The sequence below is a fragment of the Sebastes umbrosus genome, chromosome 20 (assembly GCF_015220745.1).
Source record: "Sebastes umbrosus isolate fSebUmb1 chromosome 20, fSebUmb1.pri, whole genome shotgun sequence".
Classification (NCBI taxonomy): domain Eukaryota; kingdom Metazoa; phylum Chordata; class Actinopteri; order Perciformes; family Sebastidae; genus Sebastes; species Sebastes umbrosus.
In genome coordinates, this window is record NC_051288.1 from 13,796,314 (window position 1) to 13,822,699 (window position 26,386).

At 39.3% G+C, this 26,386-nt stretch overlaps 2 protein-coding genes across 2 annotated transcripts; both read left to right on the top strand.

Annotated features, from left to right (window-relative positions):
* The first annotated feature begins 994 nt into the window (after positions 1-994).
* Positions 995-10,714, top strand: rundc3ab (RUN domain containing 3Ab). Its single transcript, XM_037753890.1, has 11 exons — positions 995-1,261; positions 4,650-4,765; positions 5,085-5,212; positions 5,658-5,743; positions 5,838-5,927; positions 6,011-6,091; positions 7,253-7,418; positions 7,549-7,706; positions 7,827-7,946; positions 9,055-9,152; positions 9,512-10,714. Exons 1-11 carry the CDS (start codon positions 1,152-1,154, stop codon positions 9,652-9,654), a joined length of 1,296 nt encoding a protein of 431 aa, XP_037609818.1. The 5' UTR covers positions 995-1,151; the 3' UTR covers positions 9,655-10,714.
* Positions 10,715-14,401: 3,687 nt separating this feature from the next.
* LOC119479873 (protein FAM117A-like) lies at positions 14,402-24,874 on the top strand. Its single transcript, XM_037755847.1, has 8 exons — positions 14,402-15,063; positions 17,212-17,360; positions 18,007-18,105; positions 18,458-18,574; positions 19,192-19,320; positions 21,035-21,230; positions 22,859-23,030; positions 24,330-24,874. Exons 1-8 carry the CDS (start codon positions 14,940-14,942, stop codon positions 24,604-24,606), a joined length of 1,263 nt encoding a protein of 420 aa, XP_037611775.1. The 5' UTR covers positions 14,402-14,939; the 3' UTR covers positions 24,607-24,874.
* The last annotated feature ends 1,512 nt before the right edge of the window (positions 24,875-26,386 follow it).

Below are 26,386 nucleotides of genomic sequence, written 5' to 3' on the forward strand. Positions count from 1 at the left end.
ATTTGCAGTGTACAGCAGCAAAGGGGATAGTGCAAAAAACAAGATGCATCAGCTAACACAGTAAAAAAGTATAAAAATAGGAGCAGTATATACAGTATTGACAATAAACAGACTGTTAACAAAATTGCACAAGTGGAAAAGGATATTGCACAGTGAGAATTAAATGAAATTCCACCTGAAAATATCAGGTTATTGTCGTCTATCCATAGGAAATCATTGGAGGGAGGAGAGAGGAGATGGAGGAGCCCAGTTGGTGTTGAGGCACCATGGCTCATACCCGGCCAGTTTAGGAGTTGTTGTTTTGTTGTTTTTTTTATACATACATACATTTTTCCTTTTTTTTTTTTTCTTCCTTTTCCTCATAACAAAATAAAATAAAATGAAATATGGATAAAACAAAATGGAGAGAAAAATAAATTAAAGAAAGAAAAAAGAAATAAATAAACAAATAAACAAATAAAGAAAGAAAGAAAGAAAACTTTAAAAAAGCCAACATAACTGGGCAAGATCAATATCATGTGGCTGTGTGTGTGCGCTTGAGAGGGGTGGGGGTGGCTGGCTGTCAGTCAGGGTGCAAATCAAATTAAGGCAAGATTAAAAAGGTTATTGTCAGTTTTTGGTGTGTAAGTATAAGTAAAAGTGGTCTACTGGGAGCAGTGCTGGTCGTGGAGTCTGACAGCTGCAGGAAGGATATTATATATTTATTTAGCTTATTGCAAATACGTTTCATTTGCATAATAATATTGTAAAGCAATAACTGCTGTAAAAAAAAGTGTTCATGTGTCACTCAAAACCACTGACTTGATTCGTCATGTTCGGTGCATGATGAGAGCTGATCCAGTGACGTCATGGTGACGTCACAAAATGGGTGGAGACTCAGAGAGAGAGAGAGAGAGAGAGAGAGAGAGAGAGCGAGAGAGCGAGTACATGTAATCTAGTCCTCTGTGTATAAGAGTAATAATAAAAACAACACAGTGCATGTCTCGGTGTATCTGATGTCTCCAGCTGTGTGTCCAGCTGTGCAGGCAGCAGCAGCAGCAATAGCCTCCTCTCTGGTGTCCAGCAGTGGATGAGGAGGACCGGTGGTGGACAGACAGGACAGGGAGGGGTCCTTTCATATCAGGGCTGCCTCCTCATCCTCCTCCTCCTGGATGGAGCCCGGCTGTGGGCAGGCAGCGATGGCCATGGATGGAGATGAGTCGAAAAGAGCGTCGGTTCGTAATGTGGCTGTGGAGCGAAAAAACCTCATCACCGTCTGCAGGTCAGTGTTTAAACTGCTCTGGTATGAATGTTTTAATGTGTCTGTTTAATCACAACAAAATTGGTCCTGATGATATTCAGGCGCGCTGACGTCATCCTTATAATAAGTCCTTATAATAAACTCAGTGGGCCTGTAACGGACACGAAAGCCTGCATGTTCATTAACGACCTTTCAATACAATTACTATTTTATTTAATATATATACACAACCCACAGACAGGCTGGCCTTTCTGGGTGAGTTTAGCAGTGTCATCTCTGTTGCTATGACGACAACCTTCCTGGGGCAAGGACTAGCTGGCACCCCAGGGACCCAGTTACAGGGAGGCAACTGAGGCCTGTATATTAAGTCCTGATTGGACTTTGTGGGGGTTTTGGATGGAGGTTTGCATTTAAAATGCCCTTTGCCAGAGCTTAAACAATAAAACATAAAGATACTGTAGGCCTGCATGCTATAAACACAGTTACAGTCATTGGCAGCACATTTAAAGCTGCTATAATCAATATTTTCTTTATAATAACTTTGGATCAACTGATGTGTTATGTGAAAGGGGGTCCGAACCCACGGAGACTTTGCAGTTTCCTGGAGCGTTTTAGCACCTTTCAGCTCATTGTTTTGTTTTTTTCCGCCCACAACTTTACTGTTTCGGTTCACTCTATTGGTACATGGGGTGTTTTTGGACCCGAGGCATCGTCTCGCTTCCCAGCATTGGACTCTTGATGGGCTGCCACTAGGCACTAGGCACTAGGCACCTGATTGGACGAACGCTTTCCCTCGAGGGTTGCTACTCCCAGCTTTCAAACCGGAACCAACATGTCGGCTCGTTTGGAAACTTTTCTCCTTTTATTATGAAAATAGTTCACCCAAATGTGTTTCTGAAAACATTTTATGCGAGAAATAAGCCATGCAGTTGCTAGTTTTAAAGTTTCCCAGGAGTTTCCAGAGGCGTTGAGTCGCATCCGGCGACCCTGATTTGCATAAAGTAGCCCAGACCTCAACTTTATGCAAATGTGGAGCAGCCAACGTGACACCCCGTCTCTCGAATCGCGCCGCCACGCTACCAGAATGCATTGCACTGCTGCTTACATAGACAATGAATGGGAAGCGTGGAAAGAACGGATCCTGTGGACACTACCATTACGGCTCATAATGTCGTAGGCACAGGCAGCTGTTATCAGCTAAATAGCTCTAAAAACAACTCTATGCTACCTGCTCAGCACCAAACAGCAGACAGACACAGTTAGCGACCGTAGCTGGTGATTATAGTGGAGCATTTAGCAGCTAACAAGCCAGATATTACCCTCAGGAGGTGGTGGAGACCAAAATCAGAGCTAAAAGGAGAGTGAATATTGGACTTACATTTGTCAGGTGGCCCGAAACATGACTCTAAATTCATGCTAATATTCCTGTTTGCATATATCATCTGAAAAGGTGATAAATGTCAATGTTGTTTTCACAGCTTGTTTCCGCTGCACCCGAGGCCAAAAAAAAACGTTCTTGCAGGTTTATAGCTATGAAACAGATGTGAACCACACTGTAATGAGGGATTAAATTAGATTTACGCTTTTGTCAAAACTAAACAAGTGCCACTGAACTTGGCAATAAATATATACAGACAATATAAACAGGATCTAATTCAGATTAAATAACCTCTTTTTCATACAAAGATTATCAATGTAAGACACTTTCAAGAAGAAATCTTGACATAATGCTACAATCATTCCTACCAAAGCACATTAAATGTCTAAACCACTGGCTTCACGTCTCTGAATATGCTGCTCGTTCTGCACAAGATTCAAGTCATTGATGTTAAAGTCAAAGTCACGTTGTAAATTCAGTCATCAAATAACTCTGTTTCATGGGTCTGTTTTAAGCCCGAGTCGTGTGACTGGAGTCCGCAGACTGGACATGTGGACTCCAGTCACATGTCCAGTCACACATTATGATCTGGTCATACTGTATGTAGAACTGTTAAACAAACACACATATTCAGACATCTGGTGAAGGTGAACTAGACTGCACCTCTGCTGAGACATATCTGGGTCATGTCACGTCCCTGCTGTCTGTAATACAGTGAAAACACGGGGGGATTGTGTTGGTTTTGAGGATAGTCGGCCAATTATTGTCCAGTATCTGGTCACATCCAGAGCAGCTGAATGAGACATTGTTGCCTCGGGAACAATGGGGAGTGAAATCACTTGCCTCAATGGCTATGTTAGGAAAAGCATTGTCTTACGGACACACACGCACCACGCAAACTGACTGTAAAATGCCCAGATATGTTTTACTATCTACGTATATCAGAAATAGCGTCTCTCCATCTACAGCAGAGGTGATGTCGACCAGGGTTTCTGTGGTCCATATGGCCCCTGCCACCATGTCTCCTTGTCACTGGACAAATAGCATTTGGCAGGTGTTCTTGCAGCAAATAGATCTGCTGAATTATTTAGTCTCCAGGAAAATATTTAGTGGAGTGGTCATCTCAGCAGAAGGATAATGTTGCCTAAAATAAACAACATGGGGGTTTATATATTATGGCAGGAGGTCGACCCCTTTAATTATGCAGGTACGTTGTCACACTAGAATCCATTAGTCATTTTGAAATATTTAGTCATGCTAGCCATTTAGGGATGGCAATAGAGTGTTACAGGAATGATAAAACCCAGAAATGAGTTAGCATTTTAGCACTTCCGGTTCCCTCGTCTTGAAGTCAATGTTTTTTAAATGGGTTTTTAGTTAGAAGCCTGAAATAGGGTCTGTGGTTAACACAAACTTAAGAGATTTTAACATTTTGTTCTACGATATAAAATGCGTCATTTGGCTGATTTTGATTTCCCAGTTTATTCATGTACTCAAAATGTATTACATAGGCTACAACAAAGTGCATCACAAGAGCAGACATCCTTATAACAATGAAGGTATTACATCAGACTAGAGAGTCATACATTCAATCTTTCCAGTTAAGTGGAGTTGTCGGGGCTTCCTGAGAGCTCGATATAAACGTCTTCCTCACAGTAAATGGGTGAGTCAGCCGGAAATGGATACCACAGCTTGACTGTGGGCAGAAATCAGCAAACAAACATATGGGATGAACATAGTGTGTATTTCTGATTCAGTTGCTTCTGATTTGATCCATTTTACAGATTTTATTATCATTGACTTTCTTTCACTAAATTCGGATTTATGTGATTTTTATTATCCTGTAGAGATTCCAAAAAGTTGAATTATAGTTTGATCGACGAGGTGTTCCTCCTACAATAAACTGAAACAAAGAAAGCCATAATCCAGTAATCTGTTCCCTGACTAATCTATTCCCATGATGACTTTGTTACTGGCAACCAAACTCTTTGCTTAAAACTTCTCTTTCTCTTTCTCTCTCTCTCTCTGTAGGTTTTCTGTAAAGACGCTGTTGGAGAAATATACAGCCGAGCCCATCGATGATTCCTCTGAGGAGTTCATCAATTTCGCAGCCATCCTTGAACACATCCTCAGCCACCGTTTCAAAGGTAATGAACCTACAGGGAATTTGTCTGGGATTAACTGCATGTTAAAGAAACAAAAAAAAAACCACTGAACAATAAGTGGAATCTGGCATCAAAACAAACAAGTATATTGAAATTGTTATTGATAATGGATTTTTAGAGGACAATACAGGTTTACATACTAATTTTGTCAATATTAAAGAGGACCTGTTATGCTCATTTTCAGGTGCATACTTGTATTTTGGGTTTCTACTAGAACATGTTTACATGCTTTAACAACGCTTTACTTTTCTCATATCGGCTGTGGTGCAGCACCTCTTTTACCCTCTGTCTGTCTTTTTAGGCTCTGGCAGCTGGTTTGATGGTCAGAGGAGTTATTGGGACTACGTCCGTCTGGCCTGCGCTAAAATCCCCAACAGCTGCATCAGCAGCATCGAGAGCATGGAGAACATCGGCACCTCACGAGCCAAGGCATGTCCTATCTACACTTACAGTAATAATCATAATAGAAAACCTTTTTCCAGAGTATGTACAGGTGTATGTATATATAGTTGTATGTATGTCTTTGTATATATATGTATATATGCATATGTATGTGCACCATCATTCTAGTCTACTACATTTTTTATTTATTTATTTTAATTTATTTATTTATTTTTTCTGTTCTGTAATCCTTTAATCTTTTCCTTGTTTTTATTCCTTTTTTTCAAATTTACTATCAATTTCACTTTTTCATTATAATATATATATATATATAAACATTTTAGGAATGATATAAGCATGAACAACATCATACATGTGTAAGCAAATGTGAATTTATGTTAATTCCTGCATTAAAGTATTTAAAAAAGAAAAACTTTTTAAAAAATGAAGAAGAAATTTAAGTTAATTTCTTAACCCTTTGCGACTCCTTCAGGGGCGAGCCTGGATAAGAGTAGCTCTAATGGAGAAGAGGTTGTCTGAATACATCGCTACTGCTCTGAGGGACAGCAGGACGACCAGGTTAGAGGCCACATACACCTAACTGTACAGTAGTATCACCCTGTCCCTACTGGAACCATGTTCCCACCTGCTTGTATTTGTCTCTGTGCTTTAGGAGGTTCTACGCAGAGGGAGCCATCGTGTTAAGAGAGGAAGCAACAGTCCTAACAGGGATGCTCATAGGTCTCGGAGCCATAGACTTTAGGTGAGGCGACTTGACCTTTATACTGTTTTAGATGGGTATGTATAGTGTTTTTGTCTTATGTCTGTGTGGTTTCTCCTCCATAGTTTCTGTCTGAAAGGGGAGGCCTTGGATGGGAAATCTTCTGCCGTGATTGACTACACACCGTACTTGAAATTCACACAAAGGTATGTTCATTGACACTGTATTGAAAAAGCTTTGTCACAGTGAATTTAATCCCCTCAGACCTTAAAGAGGACCTATTATGCTTTTTCCCTTTCCTTTAGTGCGTTTTATAGTTTTTTTGTGCATGTAAAAGGTCTGCAAAGTTACAAAACCCAAAGTCCACACCAAAGGGAGTTACTCTCCCCTAAAGAAACACTGATCCTGAACTGCCTGAAACGTCTTGATTGAAGACCCGCCTTTTCTTCCGCAACGTGGTGATGTCACCAAATTACACATTTGCATAACACCTGCCCAGCGGCTGGTTTGGCACGGCCTCACACAAAGCTAGTTAGAGCGGAGCTGGAGCGGGGTCCGAAGAGCTTGGTTTGGTTGACCAATAACAACAGAGTGGACCAGCTGACCAATCAGAGCAGACTGCGATTTTCAGTAGGGGGGGGCTTAAAACCTAAATTTAAAGGTTAACGATTAATCGATTACTCAATCGACTGAAAATTTAAGGGCAACTATTTTGATAATCAATTAATTCTCATTTTTTTAATAAAAAATGCCAAAAATTTATAGGTTTCAGCTTCCCAAATGTTGTACGATTTTCCTTTGTCATGTAATATAGTAAATTGAATATCTTTTAGATTTTGGACTGCTTATCATATTATATATTATTATATTATAATGGCCATTTTTCACTGTTATCCAACATTTTATGGACAAAATGATTAATTGAGGAACTATTTGGCAGGTTAATCAATAATGAAAATTATTGTTAGTCGCATTTATGGTTGCTTGGTTTAAATATACCAATAATTAAATCATTATATTATTATTATAATTAAAATAAAAGCATAATTTACATTATGAACTTTAAAGAAATTTTAAAAAGTTCAGTAAATTTCCAATTAATATTTCCTATCATAAACTCATATCTTTAAAAAAATTATGAATATCTAAAATTATAAAAGGAGTCAAAAAATGTGTTTCAATCAAATTAAAGGCAGGAGCTCAAACAGAATTTTAAACTTTATAATAGAAACCCAAAATATAAGTAAAAATTAAAATGAGCATACTAGGTCCTCTTTAAAAACGTGGAATGACAATACATTTACTTATATACATTTCAAAACATTCTGAGTGCTTGAAAATAAATAATTGGTCTGCTCTTGTTGTAGCTATGATTACCTGAGTGATGACGACGATCAACAGAGTGTTGACAGCAGCTTAAGCGACGACAGCGTCCCTGAACACCCCTACATCCCCCTGCTCACTGACGAGGAGAGCTGGAGCACAAAGTGTCGCAAGATGGAGCAGCGGTTCAAGATCGTCAACGCTCAAAAGGTGTGCAGCCATCTTTTTGTGTTTTGAAATAATAGTATTGCTAGAAGAAATTGTGAGAATCTCAGATGGTCTTCTATGAGTATCCTAGGGTGGATATTTCCTTTCACTCAGTGTGGATGTGCGTTGTCAGGGTTACCTGGAGGAGCTTGTGCGCCTGCGTGAGTCCCAGCTGAAGAACACAGAAACAGAGAACAAGAGGCTAAAGGGCCGACTGGAGGAGCTACAGAGCCACAGCACACAGGAGAAGAAGGAGCTGGAGGTCATCGTCCTGGAGCTTCAGGAGCAGCTGTGAGTGATGCAGACAGAGGGCAGCGTCCCACCGTTAGTTGACATGGTGTTGACGTGTCTGTACCACAGGCCTGGATTTGATTGCTTCTCAGTAATGTATTGTATCCTCATGTTTGTCAGGACAAGCTTGATTCCATGTGACTCCAACCACCTGGCCAAAAACCTCCCAATCCCTTTGGTCAACCAGTGGCCGACGCTCCAGCCATACAACAGCCAAGACGACGTCAAACTGTTCCGCAGGTTTGTTATAGATGATGCATTTTTGTGTCTTTGTGGCGATAATTGCAAAGAGAAACATGCTTTTTCATAGAAGAGAATATTTTTGATAATGATGTGGCATGCAATACGGCTAATTCCTGATTCTCCAAATTGTTATTTGAATTTTATGTGCACATACATTATATACATGTAACATATAACTAACAGTACATGTGCTACTCATTGATATAGTGTTTTGCACCTATTGCATAGGTATATTTTATACATATGCCTATATACAATATGTTTGCATGTTTTTTAATCTAATATTTGTCACGATATGGAACATGCCATTGGAATAATTATAGACCTTTACGGTTTTAATTATAATCAATTAATATATTGATCAATTTAAAAAAGCTATTATGCTGCTATGTGTTAGCAGGGGTCTGGCCAATCAGAGCTACTACTACTGTTCTGTGAGTTGGATTACATTTCATTTTTAGGCAGCACACTGCTTATCAATACATCTTTAAATTGGAGCAATTATAAAATAGAAACTGTAAATTTAGCAGGAAACAAGCACATTTTTAAATATGACACATTAGGCCCACTAAATTGGATAAAAAACATTAAACTTAAACATATTTTTTTAATTCATTTAGTGATTACATTTAAAAAATTTAATTATAATTAAAAATATTTTTTTAAGATATGATTTTATGATATTGGAAATTTACTGAACTTTTTATTTTTAGTTCATAATTTAAATTCTATTTTAATTAATTAATTCATAATAGGTCAATTTAAACCTAGCAACCATAAACGCAACTAAAAAAATGACATTTCGTTTATTATCAAAATAGTTGCCCAGCAATTTTCAGTCAATTGAGTGATCGATAAATCGTTTCAGCTCTAATAGCAACTTCAAATGTCTATAATTTTTTCCAGTGGCATACTCCAGGGTCCATAACAACAGAAATATACGGTATATTTGCATATTTTTAATTTAACAATCAACACTGTAAATTTAATACATGCCGATTTTTACTACAATCAATAAATAAATAAAACCCCCACAATTTTCATGCCTGCCTGGCAGCTCTCTGCTGTATTTAACTGCTGAATGTGTCCTTCTGTTGACCTGTAGGAGGAGTTTCCCCAGCACAGAGCTGCTGTCAGTGGAAATCAGCCTGGATTCAGACTCCCAGAGGATTGAGGGGAAACATAATGGAGCCTGGTGCACAGGTGACATTTTACACACTATGTTCTCATAAGATATTAAACCTGCAGTAGGCAACAATTTCTTGGAATCATTGGGCAAAAAATCCATAATAACCTCTCAGCATATTGTAATTCAAGTGTTCTGAGAGAAAACTAGACTTCTGCACCTCCTCATGGCTCTGTTTTCAGGCTTTAAAGAGACTTTGGCCAATTTTTTTCAGATTAGCTGTCTCATGCACTACTGTCAAGATATAGTGACCGTTTTATAAAAATAACTTTATTTAATCATATTTGCTCCATTTCTACCCACTGCAGCTTTAAATGAGCAAACACACACACATTTGAATTGACCCTCCCTTTGTATATCTGTGTCACCCCTCCAGACAAGGACTACACCCCCTCCATGATGGGCCTGTGTGGGTCCTTGGCGTCCCTCCCAAGCTGCAAGTCTCTGGCTAGCCTCAAGTCCAGCGAGTGCCTGGTCAACATCAGCACAGAGAACAGTCCTGCCCTCTCTCCCAGCTAGGGGGCGCCAAAGAAACACTGCCAACCACTTAACTGACACTGAGACAATTCAACATGAATACAAAGAGACTACTTTTGGGAGGTGGACAAATGCTGTCTTTTGTGTGCTCCTTACGTGAGTCCCTTTACCTTTACGCTCTGAGTCTCAACTTACACCTGTTAAGCATTTTGTGAAAGAGTAGCCTCCCTGTCTGGGACTGTCCAACAAAGATGCAGGAATAGCTGTTGTACTGCCTGACAGCTTCCTGCAGTCTCACTGTCTTTAATTGTCTTGACATGATTAAGCCTCCTGGAATGCAAACAACTGGTTCAAGTTTGACCTCTCTTACGTCATGATGCTTGATTTTGTGCAATTACAGTCACGTCCGTACTGGTCACATTCATCACTATAGGGTTGTTCCTGTATGTCTGTACTTGTCCATTTGTCTGTGTCTTATCAGTCTGTCAGTGTATCTTATTCTGCCTCCTGCATAATACTGGCAGTGCAGGGTGGAGGAGCTGTTATAACCTTTTAGGGAACAGAAAAAATGTTATGCCATATTATATTAGATATAAGAGAGATGGAAAGAGAGGCTTGTACTGTGCTGAGTTAAGAGGGTTTTATGATGAAGATTATTTGGAAATTAACAGAAGCAGCTTTATGATATTAGGATAAATGACAGCCTTATTCAATCAATACAGTAGGTTAGACGCAGATTTTAGGATGCAACACTAAAGACCTGTCAGGCTACAAAGGTTTGCAGAGCCAGTACAATGTGAACATAAAAAAACAGACTGTTGCATACAAATGCAAATAGCATTATGACTATGCAGAATGAATGTTTTCATTGTCTTTTCTACAAACCTGGCTTGATAGCGTAGTTTGAGCAGGAGTGAAATCGTGAATGTGCAACGTGCGTGTGTGTCTTTTGATTTTTTTGGGGCTTTTTAATTTCATGACATACTTTTACTTTTATCATTTACCATCATGTAAATTGCAATCTCATGCAGTGTTGTTGAGAGTTGGGATACGTTGTGTTATTTAAAACTGCAATAAAACTGCCTTTTTTTGAAACCTTAAATGCTGGTATGCAATGAATATGTATTTTTGGGGGTTTTGCTCTAGAGGTGGCAGAGTCAGTTGGTCGGTCCACCACTTTGGTCCAGAATGAAACATTTCAACAACTGTTGGATGGGTTGCCTGTAATTTTGTACAAACATTCATGTTCCCCAGATAATGTATTCTATTGACTGTTCCAATAGTGTCATTGACACTTTTAATTTTACTTTGATTTAAACTTATGTCCAAAACCTGCTAAACTAATTACATTCATGGTCCCCAGAGGATGAATCCTAATGACTTTGGTGATTCCCTGACCTTTTCGCCGCTAGCAGTTCAAAGTGAAATATCACATCTATAAGAAGGACTGTACAATTTTGTACAGATATTCATGGTTCCCAGACAAACTTTAAGGGTCCAGTGTGTTGGATTTAGGAAGATTTATTGGCAGAAATGAAATATAAAATTCATAGCTATGTTTTCATTTGTGTATAATCACCTGAAACTAAGAATCGTGTGTTAATTGGCTTAGAATGAGCCCTTCATATCTACATAGGGAGCGGGTCCTCTTCACGGAGTCCGCCATGTTGCTCAGCCATGTTTCTACAGTAGCTGTTAGCATGATGACGTTAGCATGTAGGCCCAGCTCAAAGCACTGCTGTGCAAGTACCTGCAACCGTATGAAGCTGTTTGCATGACAATGTTAGCATGTAGCTCAAAACCCTGCTGTGTCTAAGTAGCTACAGACTCATAGAGCTGTTAGTATGTAGCTCTAAGCACTGCTGTGCCTAAGTACAGACTTATAGAGCTGTTAGCATGGCTCTTAATCTTGTTCATAAACATATTGTTCATTAATTGCCTCCACATTTACATTCAACAGTATCATTTTACTGCATGTCATGTTGGTTGCCATTTGGCCGCTCAGAAACTGCGATGTCAGTTTATCACTAACCGCATCAGACACAAAAACAACAAGAATAGGAAGTAAATACAGATAAGTTGCTTTAAACGAATAGCTGACATCACAGCAACTTCATTTACTGTAGGTCCAGGAAACCCAGCACGCACTCTCACCCCCTGTGCCGAGGTCACTTTTTGTTTTCACGTCTCTGCTTTTTAGCTTAACTTTGTGAAGCACGACATCGTCTCTCCTCAAACGGGTTTGAAATAGCTCATGTGAGGTCATAGGTTAGGATCATCCATTCATTAACACAGACAAATAACACAGAGCTAAACAAACAGCAACTGAAGGTCCCTTTGGTAAACGTTGGAAATGCATTATGTAGGAGACACATTCCTGATCGACATACTGTCCAATTAACTGCCTGGCTGTAAAATGAATGGACGCCGGAGGGTGGGGAAAAGTTGGACTTAGTTATCTGGCTTTGTCTTTGGCTGTTTTGTGAAAGTGACATCAATTGTTGGGTGCAGTTGCAGCAGATAGATGAGCAGGCCTGCTGGACACATGGTTCAGCACTTCACCCGTCTGTGATAAAGCACATTCACTCCCACTGTGGTGTGCCAGACGCACGAGTGTGTTATCTAAGCGTCGGACTGAGGTCTCGTGTAAGTAAGAAAGTGCACATTTAGGGCTAGTTTGGTTTGGTTGAGGGGACAATGTGAGCCTTAGCACTGGTCTAGGATCTACCCCTAAAAGTGCATGCCATGTTATCTCAACCCCCTTCTCTTGTCCCACCATTGGCACTCCCTTTTACATAGGCAGGACATTTATCTTCCAAAATGCACACTGTCTTACTACACACACCACCCAAAACCACTTCACAGTCCACCCAGATGGTGCACACACACCCAGCTGGGGTGATTTAAAAGGCCTCAGGGTAGTATGATGAAATAACTAGCCTAAAAATGAATGAATAATAGGTCATGATGAAACCATACCAGTGGTTTTGTGTTTGTATATTTTAGCACATTTAGTACCAGATCACACTCACAGCTAACCATTCTACAGTTTCTTAAAAATGTGAACGTATTTTCCTACTGTTAAGTATGCTATGGTTTTCATTCATTTTGTACGGTATGAAAATCTTTTATTTAGCAAACTCCTGAAACTGGATTTGGCTGTGTAATCCATCACAGTGATACTGAAGCCCTAAAAGGCCTGTGAGAACTTTTTTTTTCCTGGTGATCCATTTTCTAAGTCTGATCTAAATTATTTTGTCTCCTGTGTTTATGACTTAAAGGGACTGTTTGTAACTTTTTACACGTATAAATCACCCGGGTTGGTGTCCCATGCGCGCTCGCATATGGCGCATATGGCGCGCTCGCATATGCGCGCTCACGTGTGGCTACGCTGTTCAGACTCAGACTCCAACACAAACTCCACGGAAGCACCAAAACCGCAAAGTTATATCTAGTGAAGCCCGTCTTGCAAAACAGTGTTGGCCGCGGTCGTAGTACGCGGCGGAGATCGTAGCCTTGGTCTCCAGGGCCGGAGTCTCTGCTTTACTCTGCTCCTCTGCTCCTCTGCCTGCTTACCTTCACTCAGCTTGCTCTACCTCACGTTCATGCGCGCACACTACACACTGCAGAACAGTTAGTTTAGCTCTGAGAATATCTAGTGAATGTACACTGGACGTTTGTGCAGAAATAAATGCTGCAGCTCCTCCAGACCAACAGAGGTTTTCCGTGTCTTGTGAAGTGACGGGGCTCTGCAGCGAGTTACGCTATCGTCTCCGACCGGGTGCCGGTGTCTCCCCTGTTCCCTCCGACCGCGGTCGGGAGGCTGAAGCAGGAAAAGCCAACACTAGGATCAGCATTGATTCATGGAGAGACCTTTGTCTGGTCAGCTAACATTACTGCCAAGCAGGTGAAATATAGAGTGATATTGTGGTTTTAGCTGACGCGTGTCGCCTCACTGTTTTGAGCAATGCTCGTTCATGTCTATGTAGAGCGAGCACAAGTGCGAGCCCAACGCTGACTTTCGTTGACTTAACAGCCACAGGTGTCGCTGTTAACAAGCATTTTTGATTCTTACAAACAGTCCCTTTAATGTTTCAAAAAACTACGTACTGATTTATGTCCATCACCTTCAGTTACACAGCAGCACCATGCTTCTTTTTCTCTCATATAACACCGTCCTCATACGCGCTCTTACTTTGTAAATGGCAACTTCCGATTTTATTTTTTTGTTTTTAGAAATAGAAAATGAAAATAAACCCATTTTTAAGTTTAGTTCATCCCTTTTTGACCCTGATAAAGAAAAACGCCATGTATTTCAATTTTATTTTTAAAATTTTAAAACGAAAATCACATAATCACTTACTTTTTGTTTTTTAATATCCATTTGTGAAAGGAAAATCGAATGACCAAAAGATACACTGACCTACTTGATTTGTAGTTTTTTTTTGTTTTTTTTTAAAACTCACCAATGTGGCCCTTTAAATACATGGCCCATCAAAGTAAACTTAAAATGGTAAACAACAACAGTGACTTCAACCATTAATTAAGTTTTCAATACATTTCCTGTGTCATGCTTAACAGTTTTAACTCTCAATTTACAGATTTCAAAGGTTTAAAAGTGGTATTAATATGAGATATGATATTGGGGGAGGTGACAGCAAATTATTGTCCGAGGTTTTGACAGATTGATGGCAGATTGACCAATAGGGTTGAAGCTGGGGGGCTCCACCAGCCAATCAGAAGTGAGAAGCCGAGCCAAGCCCCGCCCCCTCTCATATAATTAAACCCACACATCAGCAGCGTGCTGCTGGAGGTGTTTGGAGTTAACACAAGAACAAATAACTGTGGCGACCTCACAACTCTCTTTCTCCACTAAAACACCCTCCAGCCTGGAAAAACTATAATGAAACACCCAGGTTTGCTCAGAAGACGTAGGAGTTGACGTTTAAGGTGACTTTTTTGTGAAACTGGAGCTGCTTCCTTGTTCGACAACGAGCTGAAATATCTCAACATCCTCACAAAGAAAACTTTGCTTTGCTAGGCTGCTAACTCTCCTTAAGAAACCAAGACAAAACAAGTACGAAGACTTCCTCAAACAGTGGTAGAAACGTGTCTTCTGTCGAGTTAAATCAGTACTAGTGGGTGTATTTTACTTTGGGAATGGTGTCTTTTATTACTCAACACTAACGGTTTTGAGTAGTCATCATCACCAGTGGAGGAAGGGTTGCAGCTGGTAGCCACCAACCAGTGTCTCCACCACCACCAGACCTCCACCATCCACTGTGTTTCTCAGTTAGTTTAGGAGCTAAGTAGTCTCTGGAAGAAAGATGTCCAGCCGAAATGGAGTGGGACAGATCCGAGGAGCTACTTTGGGTCCACAACCCCTCAAGGCTACTATCCCCTACCAGCTAGCCAGCAAGCCCAGACCCAGCAGGAGAGATGGCAAGTCAGGTATGGAGCTCAACACCTGTCACAATATATATATAATAATAATAAACTTTATTTGTATAGCACCTTTCCAAACATAGTTACAAAGTGCTTTACATAAGTTAAAATAGTGCAAACATCAAGATAAAAAAATACAGAATAAAAACATTATATATATATATAATAAATAATAAACTTTATTTGTATAGCACCTTTCCAAACATAGTTACAAAGTGCTTTACATAAGTTAAAATAGTGCAAACATCAAGATAAAAACAATACAGAATAAAAACATATTATTTATTTATTTATTTATTTATTTATATATATATAATAATAATAATAATAATAAACTTTATTTGTATAGCACCTTTCCAAACATAGTTACAAAGTGCTTTACATAAGTTAAAATAGTGCAAACATCAAGATAAAAAAATACAGAATAAAAACATATTATTTATTTATTTATTTATTTATTTATATATATATATAATAATAATAATAATAATAATAATAAACTTTATTTGTATAGCACCTTTCCAAACATAGTTACAAAGTGCTTTACATAAGTTAAAATAGTGCAAACATCAAGATAAAAACAATACAGAATAAAAACATTATATATATATATAATAAATAATAAACTTTATTTGTATAGCACCTTTCCAAACATAGTTACAAAGTGCTTTACATAAGTTAAAATAGTGCAAACATCAAGATAAAAACAATACAGAATAAAAACATTATATATATATATAATAAATAATAAACTTTATTTGTATAGCACCTTTCCAAACATAGTTACAAAGTGCTTTACATAAGTTAAAATAGTGCAAACATCAAGATAAAAAAATACAGAATAAAAACATATTATTTATTTATTTATATATATATATAATAATAATAATAATAAACTTTATTTGTATAGCACCTTTCCAAACATAGTTACAAAGTGCTTTACATAAGTTGAAATAGTGCAAACATCAAGATAAAAACAATACAGAATAAAAAAAGCATAGGCCAAAATAAAATGTTGAACATAAGACTTTTGAACAGAAAGTCAACAATAACGAAATTTAAAACAAGGGATTACTATAAAAAGGCCTTCCTGTAAAGGTATGTTTTGAGGTGTGATTTAAAAGAAGAAACAGTTTACTAGCCTGGAGTTCCTCCAGAAGGGAGTTACACAGCTGCATCATATATTTATGAATGTGATGCCTTGATAGAAAAATTCAGAAATTGTCTTATGTGTGCCTACTTAATACAAACCAGCTATAACTCCTAATTAGTTTTGAGATAAATGACCTAGTTGAAGCCCCCAGTGGTTGAAAAACATCTGTAACAGAATAGCATCCATAAAACAATCAATAATATCCACAAAGAAGCCTTGACCCAGCAAGAGAAATGGGAAGTCAGGTATGGAGCTCAACACCTGTCACACACTCACTCTCTCTATATATATATATGGATCATATATACTTATGAATGTGATGCCTTGATATAAAAATTCAGGATTTGTCTTATGTGGGCCTACTTAATACATGATTTAACATCAGCTATACCAAAATATAATAAAGAAAAGAAAATGAAGAAAAATAAAAGGAAAAAATAAAATAAATAAAGTAAAATAAGAGAAAGAGAAAACAACCACTTCTTTGCTCTTCTGTGGGCATTTTTCCACAATTGTCTGATATTTTATAGACCAAGCAGTAAAATCGATTAATCAACAAGGTATTTGCCAGATTAATCGATAATAAAAAATAGTAATCTAAGGTATCTATATGGTAATAATTGCTAGGTTATATTGTCTGTATTACTTTTTCTATATAACATTGTTATACTCTTTATATGAAGTCTATTTTATAGTGTTATTACTCAATTTCAACAACAGTATGACAGGCTAATACAGTAACACTTACCCCACAGCTACATTTACATAGAAAACAATATTGACAATGAATGAATAGTTGAAAACCTTATTCTGGAAGTTACAGATAGAGGTGCTGCAGTGAAACTAATTAGGAGTTACTTATAGATTATATTGGAGCACAAAGCTATAATAACATAATCCAAATTCACCAATTCTGCCACCAACTGATGCAAACTTAATAAACAGCAGGATAATTGAATGTGTCGCTGCACGTCAAATAAAAAGTTGTTTCCTTCTGACAGCTGGAAAGTCCAAACCGCAGCAGCTGAGCTCTGGCATGAGGCGGACGATGTCTCTTGACGCCATCATTGGGCCGTACCTGCAGGGACACTGGCCCAAAGAACCAGAGGGCCAGCAGAGCAGCCTGTCTCGCAAGGACAAGTCCACCCAGGTCGGTCTCAGATGAAGAACAAGTGAACATAAGTAAAGCTGAAATGAATGGACTGTATGACTTTACCACAGATGTTTAGAGTTATGTTTTTTAAGTCATTAATGACGTTGGAGGGAGTCGAGTCATGTTAAAAGATTAGTTTGCAGTTGTACAAGAGAAGGAAGTTGCTAGGAGACGAGGGTGGGAGTGTCCGGTTCTTGCATAGCTATCACAGAGTGAGAACCACAGCCATGAGAACAGTCCCTGAAGTCAGCTGATGAGGCCGTTTTGGCTGCACCCATCCTCTCTGCTCTGTGTGCAGGCACTCGCCACTGCTCTTCGGTTGCCCACATCCTCCCCCCCTCTTTTTGTTTTTCAGTTTCTCCTGCTCTTCGACAAGTGCGAAGAGAGAGTCTGTGGGTGTGGATGTGATGTGGCTGCAGATCAGCCTTTTGAGCATGAAAAAAAAGCTGTGCTAAGTGTGCAACCTTTGGTGACAGATGTGTGAAATCCTGATAGTTTGTGTGACTTAAACGTAACCGTTTTCCGTCTACGTTTTAACATGATGACAAGGCAGCTTCAGGCTAAAACGTTTAATATATATGGTTATGTATTAGTGATTTATTTGAAGAGTATTAGGTCTTACGGTCGCCTTCTACCTCCCCAGACCCCAGACTCGTGGTCGGATAAATCCCAGAGCAGGAGAGGCAGCAGCAGCAGCCACAAACGATCGGCATCATGGGGCAGCGCCGAGCATCTGCGAGAGGTGAATCTCAGCCTGTATTACTCAACGTGTGTTTGTAACATACCAGGTTTACTAAACTGGAGGTCAAAGAGAGCAAGCTCTTGGAAAAAAAAAAGGTCTGACTCAATTACTTTGACAGCGTTGAGCAACAGAAGACCGAATGATCTCATCTGCAAAGAAACTTCCCTTTTAAACAGCTTTCAGGAGCCTCACTCCTCATCATATCTTTTATCTGAACCGCCACATAACCAGATTATTGCCAGTAAAATGCTTTGTGTAAAGCGTGTGACGTGTATGTTTAAAAGACTTCCCCTGTGTGTGTTTGTGTGTGTTTGCAAGCTGATTGACTGACAATAACCTCTGTTGATTGCAGATTGCTAAACTAAAACAACAGCTGCAGCAGCGCAACAAACCTGCAGTCTCAAGGGGGCATGACAAAGACCGCCAGCGTGGATATCCTCAGGGGAGCTGTAGCCTAGGAACTACTCAGGTACCTTAGCATCATCACAACACACTGCACTACTTACTTCATATTTGCATGTGTGTGTGCAGGCAAAGTTCACAAAGATAACTCTTCATCGGTGCAGCCTGTCTGTCTCCAGACGAGCATCACTGATTACCGTCATCAGAGTGAACTAGACAGTGCAGCTCGTCGCAGGAAGCGAATGAAATTAAACACTGAAGCAACAGGAAGGCCACTACATCACGTCGCTTCTGCTTTTGAGAGTGAAACGCGTAGTTCTGCTTTTCAGCACAGCTGGTCTGCAACGACTTAATGCGTGGTGCCCCGCTCTACTGGGCTAAGGCGGTTTCACACCAAAGTGTGGTGACCCGACAAACCAGTGAGAAAGATCACAAACCTGATGTGTTCCTGAAAGTGTTGATGAGATATTGATAAGGACCACGTAGTGATCTCTTATGTGCATATGTGGCTGTAATATTTAACTTGTGAAGAATGTGCTTTAGGACCTGCTTTAAACTTTATTTATACAGTACTCCTCACTCAAAGCATGCAGCTCAAAGTACTTCACAATAAGAGCTGTAAAAAGACAGTGTGTGATCTGTTAAGCAGCCTAAATTCCATTTCACTTGTTTATGTGTCCTCAGACTCAGCCAATTCCCATCCCTCTTGCTCCCCTGTCTACACTGGTCCCTCGACTGCGCTGCAGCGTGGAGGGCCTCAACCAGGAGCTGGAAGGCATGTTCATCTGCCAGCCACCGCATCCTCAGCACAGGGTAACGGCCACCTGCACGTCACACAACGTGCACATGTGAAAAGATTCAAGAGTTGTTTAACTTATAAAGAAAAGGACGATTTTTTTTTCTAGATTCCTGAAAATATAATTTTATGGTTGTTTACATTATTTATATTACTAGTGCAGTGCGTGTTCTGAACCGGCCGAATGCTTGGCCTGTGGCAGACTTTACCGTTAGGAAAAGTAAGCAACTGCCTTGGGCCACAACTAAAAGGGCCCCAACAGCTATAGATTTATTACGGTGTTTAGATAGTAGGACTGTCAAACGATTAAAGTATTTAATCGGGATTAATCGCATGATTGTCCATTGTCCAACAACAGCTGTCAGTTTGCTGACTTGACTATGACTTGCCCCAAACTGCATGTGATTATCATAAAGTGGGCATGTCTGTATCATAATAGAATTGCAAGCTCCACCTTGAACAAACGTTAAGTACATTTAAGTACATTGTGCTGATTATACATCTCTTTCTCTCTTCACTTAAAGTAAACATTTGAATACAGGACTTGTATTTCAACCACTGCTAATACCAACATTCACAGTTAGAGAGGGGGAAAAACACACTTCACGGTTACTCGCGGTCAAACATCAGTGAAATACACTTAGCGTACATAATTTCCAAATAGGCTTCTTAGTTGCTTGCTTTGACATAACCACTGTCGTTAAAAAGTAGAGCATGGATTAAATTAACAAAGGTATTTTGCAAGCGGTAATAGATTGATAGATAGATAGATAGATAGATGTACTTTATTGATCCCAAATTGGGAAATTATTGTGTTACAGCAGCAGGTCATCCAAGCAATGCACAGAAACATGTCAACACTAAAGAAATATATCCATAGAATACAAACTATACAGAATATTGGAATACACTATAAATATACCTGACTACTACAACATTGTATAACACACTATATATATTAGAAAGTATGCAAGTTGCAATGTTTTGTTCTTTAATAAAAAATAATTGAGGTAGTAAATGTGCAAATGTAGCTGTGCTAAATTCAACATGTGCAAGCTTATTGCAGACTAAAACAGAATGGAGTAGGCGAGACAGAAACTACAGCGCTGAGAGTTCTCTGTTAGATAGAGGTGAGGTGTCGAAGAGAGTTACTGCTTTGGGCAGGATAGATTTCCTGTATCGGTCCTTGTGACAGCGAAGCTGAATCAGTCTGTTAGAGAAAGAGCTCCGCTGTCTGTCCAGTAGGTCGTGGAGAGGGTGGTCAGGATTATCCATGATGGATAACAGTTTGTTCAGTGTCCTCCTCTCCACCACAACATCAAATGTGTCCGTTATGTTACTAGAGTAGTGTTACAAGTTAGTATCGGTCTGTCATCGGGGAAATACCGCTTTACTTACATTCTGAACGATTGCTTGGCTCCCAATAGGCTCCCGGTATTGCGGCTTGCAGCGTTGTCATGGGCTCGACATGGACATGCTCGTCTCAGTCAGCAGAGCCTTGAAGCCCCTCCCCTGCTGCTGCACAGAGCACTTTGTTTTTGTATATTCAAAGTTTAATAATACTGAACGTGTCCAAATTGCACCAAATTCGACACTGCACCTCTTTGGGCCCCCATCAGTACCCCCAAAGTGTGAAGTCAATCGGATGAACGGTTCTCAAGATATGCAAATAACACACAGACAGACAGAGATTCCTTGCTTTATAGTTGGATTTATTTCCTGTCTTTTCAGCTCCTTGAGGTTCCAGACGGCCACCGGGCTCCGGTCCCTCCGCAGAGCTGCAGCAGTGGATCTCAGAGTGACCCTGCCACCACAACCCTGTCCTCATCTTCCTCCTCTTCCTCCTCCTCCTCACCCAGCTCCTCTCCTACAAACATCTCCACTTCCCCACCCAACTCAGAAGATGCACCTCTGGATCTGCACCAAGGTCAGCTTCTAACTAGCATAAATGTGTCGGTTCGCTGTCTCCAAATTACATGTTGGTTTAAGTAACGCATAAATGTGATCATGACTCCGACTCAAAATACATTACATATGCAAAATGAGTTATGAGTTTTGTCCACAATGTATCGTTGCAGTGCATTTGTACTGTCCACTGTTTAGAACTGCTTTATGGTTTTATTATTGAACATTGAACTGGAGGTCTGAGTAAACCATGTGCCTTAAATCATGAACCTGGAAGTCAGGTTAGTAATAAATTAGAGAATTACCAGAAAACAAAAGAGAAAGTGAACTTTTGTGACACACCTGACAGCCTAAAATCAGAAAAACACTCTCTACGTGCACAATCACACAAGCGACTTTTATAGACACCCACGACCATATATATTTGCATTCAACCCAGAGGTTTTGCAATAAGGTCAACATCATGTTACTTTCACAACTACACAGGAGATAATATCGATGCTTCATCAGTCGCTGCAGTGTCTCATCTTCCAGACATTTAGTTTTGTTTTGCTCATTTTATTTTGCTTTAATTAATCCAACATCACCATCAGCAAATCAAAGGTGACTTTTCCCCCGTGGAGACCAGGACCTGAATAGTTCCTGAGCACACTTCACCTCTCCCTTTTTCACAAGTTGGCAAAATAAAAATTGCAGGTTACAAACTGTTTAATCGTGCTTTTATGTGCTCATTTTTGACTGTGAAGCAAATAATTTAACCACATACAATATAGGTCATGTTGTGTGTTTAAGCCTTTTTATTGAGTCAGTATGTCCAAATGATTAGCGAATATACAAATATAGGAATTATTGGTGAATATACAAATGCAATATAAATGGAATTAGTGAATCTACAAAACAAATATGGACCCCATTCGCTTTTTAAGACGTGTAGAAAATAATAACACAGTAGAAGAAGGGCAGGAAAGAAGAGAAAAAGAAATGAAACCCAGCCCACCCCCGACCAACCACACCACCCAACCTAGACACCCAAAACAAAACCCAAGGATCCCTCACTATGTCTGTAACAGAAATCTGTACATAGCGTTAGACTCTGTTTATTATCTTAATATAGTTCATGTTTATGGTACAGACTGCTAAACTATAAGGATTACATTTTTATTATATTGTGATACACTGACTGCAGTCACACCGGTTGAAGACCGCATTTGTTGGTTAATAAGTGAAAAATCTGTATAAAATACTTTATATGTGCATGCTTATTGTTTACACATTTAAATATTGACTGTAACACATTGCTAAATTTGTAAAATGTTTTATTTTTACTGCGGATATTTTCCATTTTGTCCTTTTTGCTTCTAATAGACATGGAGTCATGTCTACAGTAAACCATGTATTGATTTTTAAATCTAAAATATTTGATATGGCTGACAAAATTCATGATTTTAATGTTCAGAAACTCCATATTAATACTAAAATTGATTTGGTTTCTGTCGGAGTTGAGATGAACAATTCATTTATTTCATATATTGAGAACAATTAAGTGTCACTAAATGTCTCAATAAGTTATATACACTCAAATCTTGCTGTAAAAACTGTCCTCAGAAGTTTTGCTTATACAATTTTTGTTTATGTTGACTTATTTTCCAGGTTTGCTAGACGGTGCAGAGATGTGCCACCTGTCTCCGTTCTCCTCGCAGAACGAGGCCGACCTCTCCCTGCCTCTGCTGATGTCGTCCTCCCCGGGGCCCAACAAGAGCTGCTGCTTCCAGAGAGAGCCGCCAGAGGGCTGCGAAAAGGTCCGAGTCTGGGAGGAAACCAGGTACGTTGGTCCTGACACACTTCTCTCTCCTGTTGGCTCTGAACCACACCCACAGTACAGTCCTCACCAGCTTGAAGAAGCTATTAAGAGTACGCCACCGTTTTAGCATTGCATTACACTTTTATTATTACACACTTTATTCTTCCTTGTCTAAATCTGGCGCCTACACTACCCACAATGCAAGTTGACAGCCACGAGTTCAGTTAGAGAGGCAACCGTCACTTGAGGCAATTTATCAGACTTCTCACAGCTCCCTCTGGAGCCACACATCCAGTAGCACTCCTGTAAACAGACTTTGATGTGTTAAATGGGTGGAGTCACCCTTTATTACATTTTTTAGGCATTTTTCTGACCTCTACATTGAGAAATATCTAATAAAAAGGCTGTTTGTGTAATAAACTGACTCACTCATTCCAATATTGTGTATCAATTGAGTCAGCGTGTGGCTGCCCTCTAGTGGTGATCTTCATGCAATCTATTCGCCCTTTATTTATACTATATATCTGGACATGACCAGACATTGAATCACTGTGCTCGACCACTTTGGTTAAGGTTAGGCATTTAAGACTAGGGCTGAAACTAATGATTATATTCATTGTCTATGAAAATAGTAAAAAAAAGTTGATCAGTGTTTCCCGAAGCCGAAGATGACGTCCTCAAATGTCTCATTTTGTCCACAACTCAAAGATATTCAGTTTACTGTCATGGAGGAGTAAAGAAACCAGAAAATATTCACATTTAAGAAACTGGAATCAGAGAATTTTTTTTTTTTTTTTCTCAAATTACTCAAACTGATTAATTATCAAAATATTTGGCGATTTGATTTAATAGGTGACAACTAATCGATTAATCGTTGCAGCTCTATTTAAGACATCCTCATCAAGTTTAGTCAACAAACTTTTGTTATGTAAAAAAACTAAAACAACTTTCTTAAATAAATTCTGTTTACTGTTACAACACTATTGCACCATTAATGCTGAAGTACTGTCTGTTTTTAAGTTCTTTCTTCGTTTTAACTCAAACTGGATATTGTCATGTGACATTAGGGTGCAATACTTCTTGCACAGTTGCAGTTAAGTACTCACTGTTATTTGATTTTACCTTTTTCCCCATGAGAGTCATTAACTTGTAATGTCTTTGAGTCTTTAAGTTTATTTGTAAGGGACAATTATACTTACCGTGACATTGTCACTATAACAATGTCTGCCGTGTAACCAAACCTCATTTCTGCCACTTACACTCTGAGGTGTATTAGTTTTGTCAGTAGTTTCTTATACCCGCTCTCCTCTCATCCTGTAGCACTCCACGCCAACCCAAGCCAGCCCTCATCATCTCCTCCTGCCCAGACCCCAACAAGGTGAACTTCACCCCCTATGGGGGCTCCGCCTTCTGCCCCGTCAGCCTCCTCAAGCCGCTGCTCCCCTCCATGGACATGTTGTTCCGCAGCCTCGCCGTCTCTCCAGCAGGCAGTTGCTCGAGCCAGGGAACGAGCTCCTGCCAGGCTCCTCAAGATCCTCCCGCCACCGCCGCCACCGCCGGCATGGGAGAAAGCTCAGGGGAGGGCCTTGCTTTCTGATCACAGCTACAGATGCTGGGACAGATGTGTTGATGTTACTTTACTTTAGGAAAAGACCATTCCTTTTCTCTGCAGGTTTAAAATAATCTTATGTTGAAAAATAATAATATTGAAAAGAATTAATATCGTACTCGTACACAATCCAATGGATACGCTTTATGAGCTACTTGTTTTGGGTGTCCGGGCGTTGTGATGTTTCTAAATTAAGGCATTTTTGTCAATCCAAAGATCTATTTTTGGCCAAACACAAGTGTGAGAGACGGGACTATCTTATTCTGACCTCCCCCCCCTCACATTTGTTTCTGTTTCCCCAAAGAAGCCATGACACACACTTTATATTATACTGGTTTTTAAACTCTGACTGCAGTGCGTCATCTCTGTCTGGGTCAAGTATGAAAAAAAACCCTTCTTGGATAAGTTTTTAAGTATTCAAAGATATTTATCTGCAATTCTTTTTACCTAACTTGACCTTGCACCTGTTGCTGGTGTACAAAGCACGACAAATCAGTTGGGTACTTTATATTTACCTGATTTAAACAAAAAAAAAAAAACATGACACAATTAATTTTGCTTATTGTAGACTGAAGGGAATTTTCCAGTTGTTGGACTTTGGGTAGCATCAATACCTAAAAGCGTCAGCTCATTCATTCCTGCTTTAAAACTTGTACAGATGTTATTTTTGTTGTCATCTTGTTTACTTGCATAAAAAAAGTAACTTGTGCACGTGTTAACGGATAAACAGCCCTGCTATTCCTTGATGTTCTAGATGTGTGCTTGATGGTATGTTTATAGTTTTGAGGTTCCACAGCGTAGTCGACTACCTAACCAGTTTTAGTGGTGTAGATTCGTCATCCTCAATGTTTCTCCGAAGATGTTCGTCTTCTTCTGCCAAGCTGACAAGTTGATAGTTTTATTTCTGGTAGACATGTTTGCACAAATTGAACTGCTACTTTTGAGTCGCAATTCTTATTTTTATATTCACTTTTTGTACTTTAAGAGTAGTAATGTGTATTTTCTACATCTTTTTTTCAATTACCTGCAACATAAGCTAAAAAAAAAAAAAACCCTGTTACATTTAGTTTTGTTCTGTCAGTATAATTGAGGCAGGTGTTACATGAGATACTGTATCGGGTGGATTTTTATGCACTTCCAGGAGAGGGTTTTTATGTGGAGGAAGAGGAGGAGGCGTTCCTTCCTTTAGTCCTGGGTTTATTGTCTCTGACAGGAGTTTTGTTTGTGTGTGTGCACGTGGATGGAAAGTTATTTAGTCTGATTGTTTGACTTCTAGTTTTAGTATCCTGGTGAAATGCTGATGGATTGAAACATTGTCTTTTCTTTTTCCAAATAAGCCTCAATTTCAATGTTTTATGAGTCGGTGTGGATGCTGGGGACGTGCTGTTATCTCAGGTTCTGTGTTCTGTCCACATAAATATATGATTGATAAGGTGTCGTCTTTGTGATTTATTTGACTAGTCTGAAGTCTCAACTCTTAATGTTTTGATCTGAATTTCCAATGTCTGCAGAGGTGTAGCACCTGTAGTCTGAAATTGGTCTGATTTGGGTCATCGTAGAATCACAACACGGACTGTTAACCTACTATTTTCATTTTAATTTCATCCCCTATACTGCCAAGTTTACATTGCTGCCAGATCATCCAGATGTTCACCGTTTCAAAAAAAAAATCACTTCCATCATGACAATATATAACATTTTGAGTTTTATTTTCCCTTGTCCTGGATCACATTCCTTAGATTTCTATTATACATATTATTTTATACAT

Coding starts and splice junctions, on each gene's coding strand:
- rundc3ab (XM_037753890.1), top strand. CDS start 1,152: ATGGAGCCCGGCTGTGGGCAGGCAGCGATGGCCATGGATGGAGATGAG. Junction 4,766..5,084: donor CCTCAGCCACCGTTTCAAAG/GTAATGAACCTA, acceptor CTGTCTTTTTAG/GCTCTGGCAGCTGGTTTGAT. Junction 6,092..7,252: donor TACTTGAAATTCACACAAAG/GTATGTTCATTG, acceptor CTCTTGTTGTAG/CTATGATTACCTGAGTGATG.
- LOC119479873 (XM_037755847.1), top strand. CDS start 14,940: ATGTCCAGCCGAAATGGAGTGGGACAGATCCGAGGAGCTACTTTGGGT. Junction 18,575..19,191: donor GTAGCCTAGGAACTACTCAG/GTACCTTAGCAT, acceptor ATGTGTCCTCAG/ACTCAGCCAATTCCCATCCC. Junction 19,321..21,034: donor CACCGCATCCTCAGCACAGG/GTAACGGCCACC, acceptor CTGTCTTTTCAG/CTCCTTGAGGTTCCAGACGG.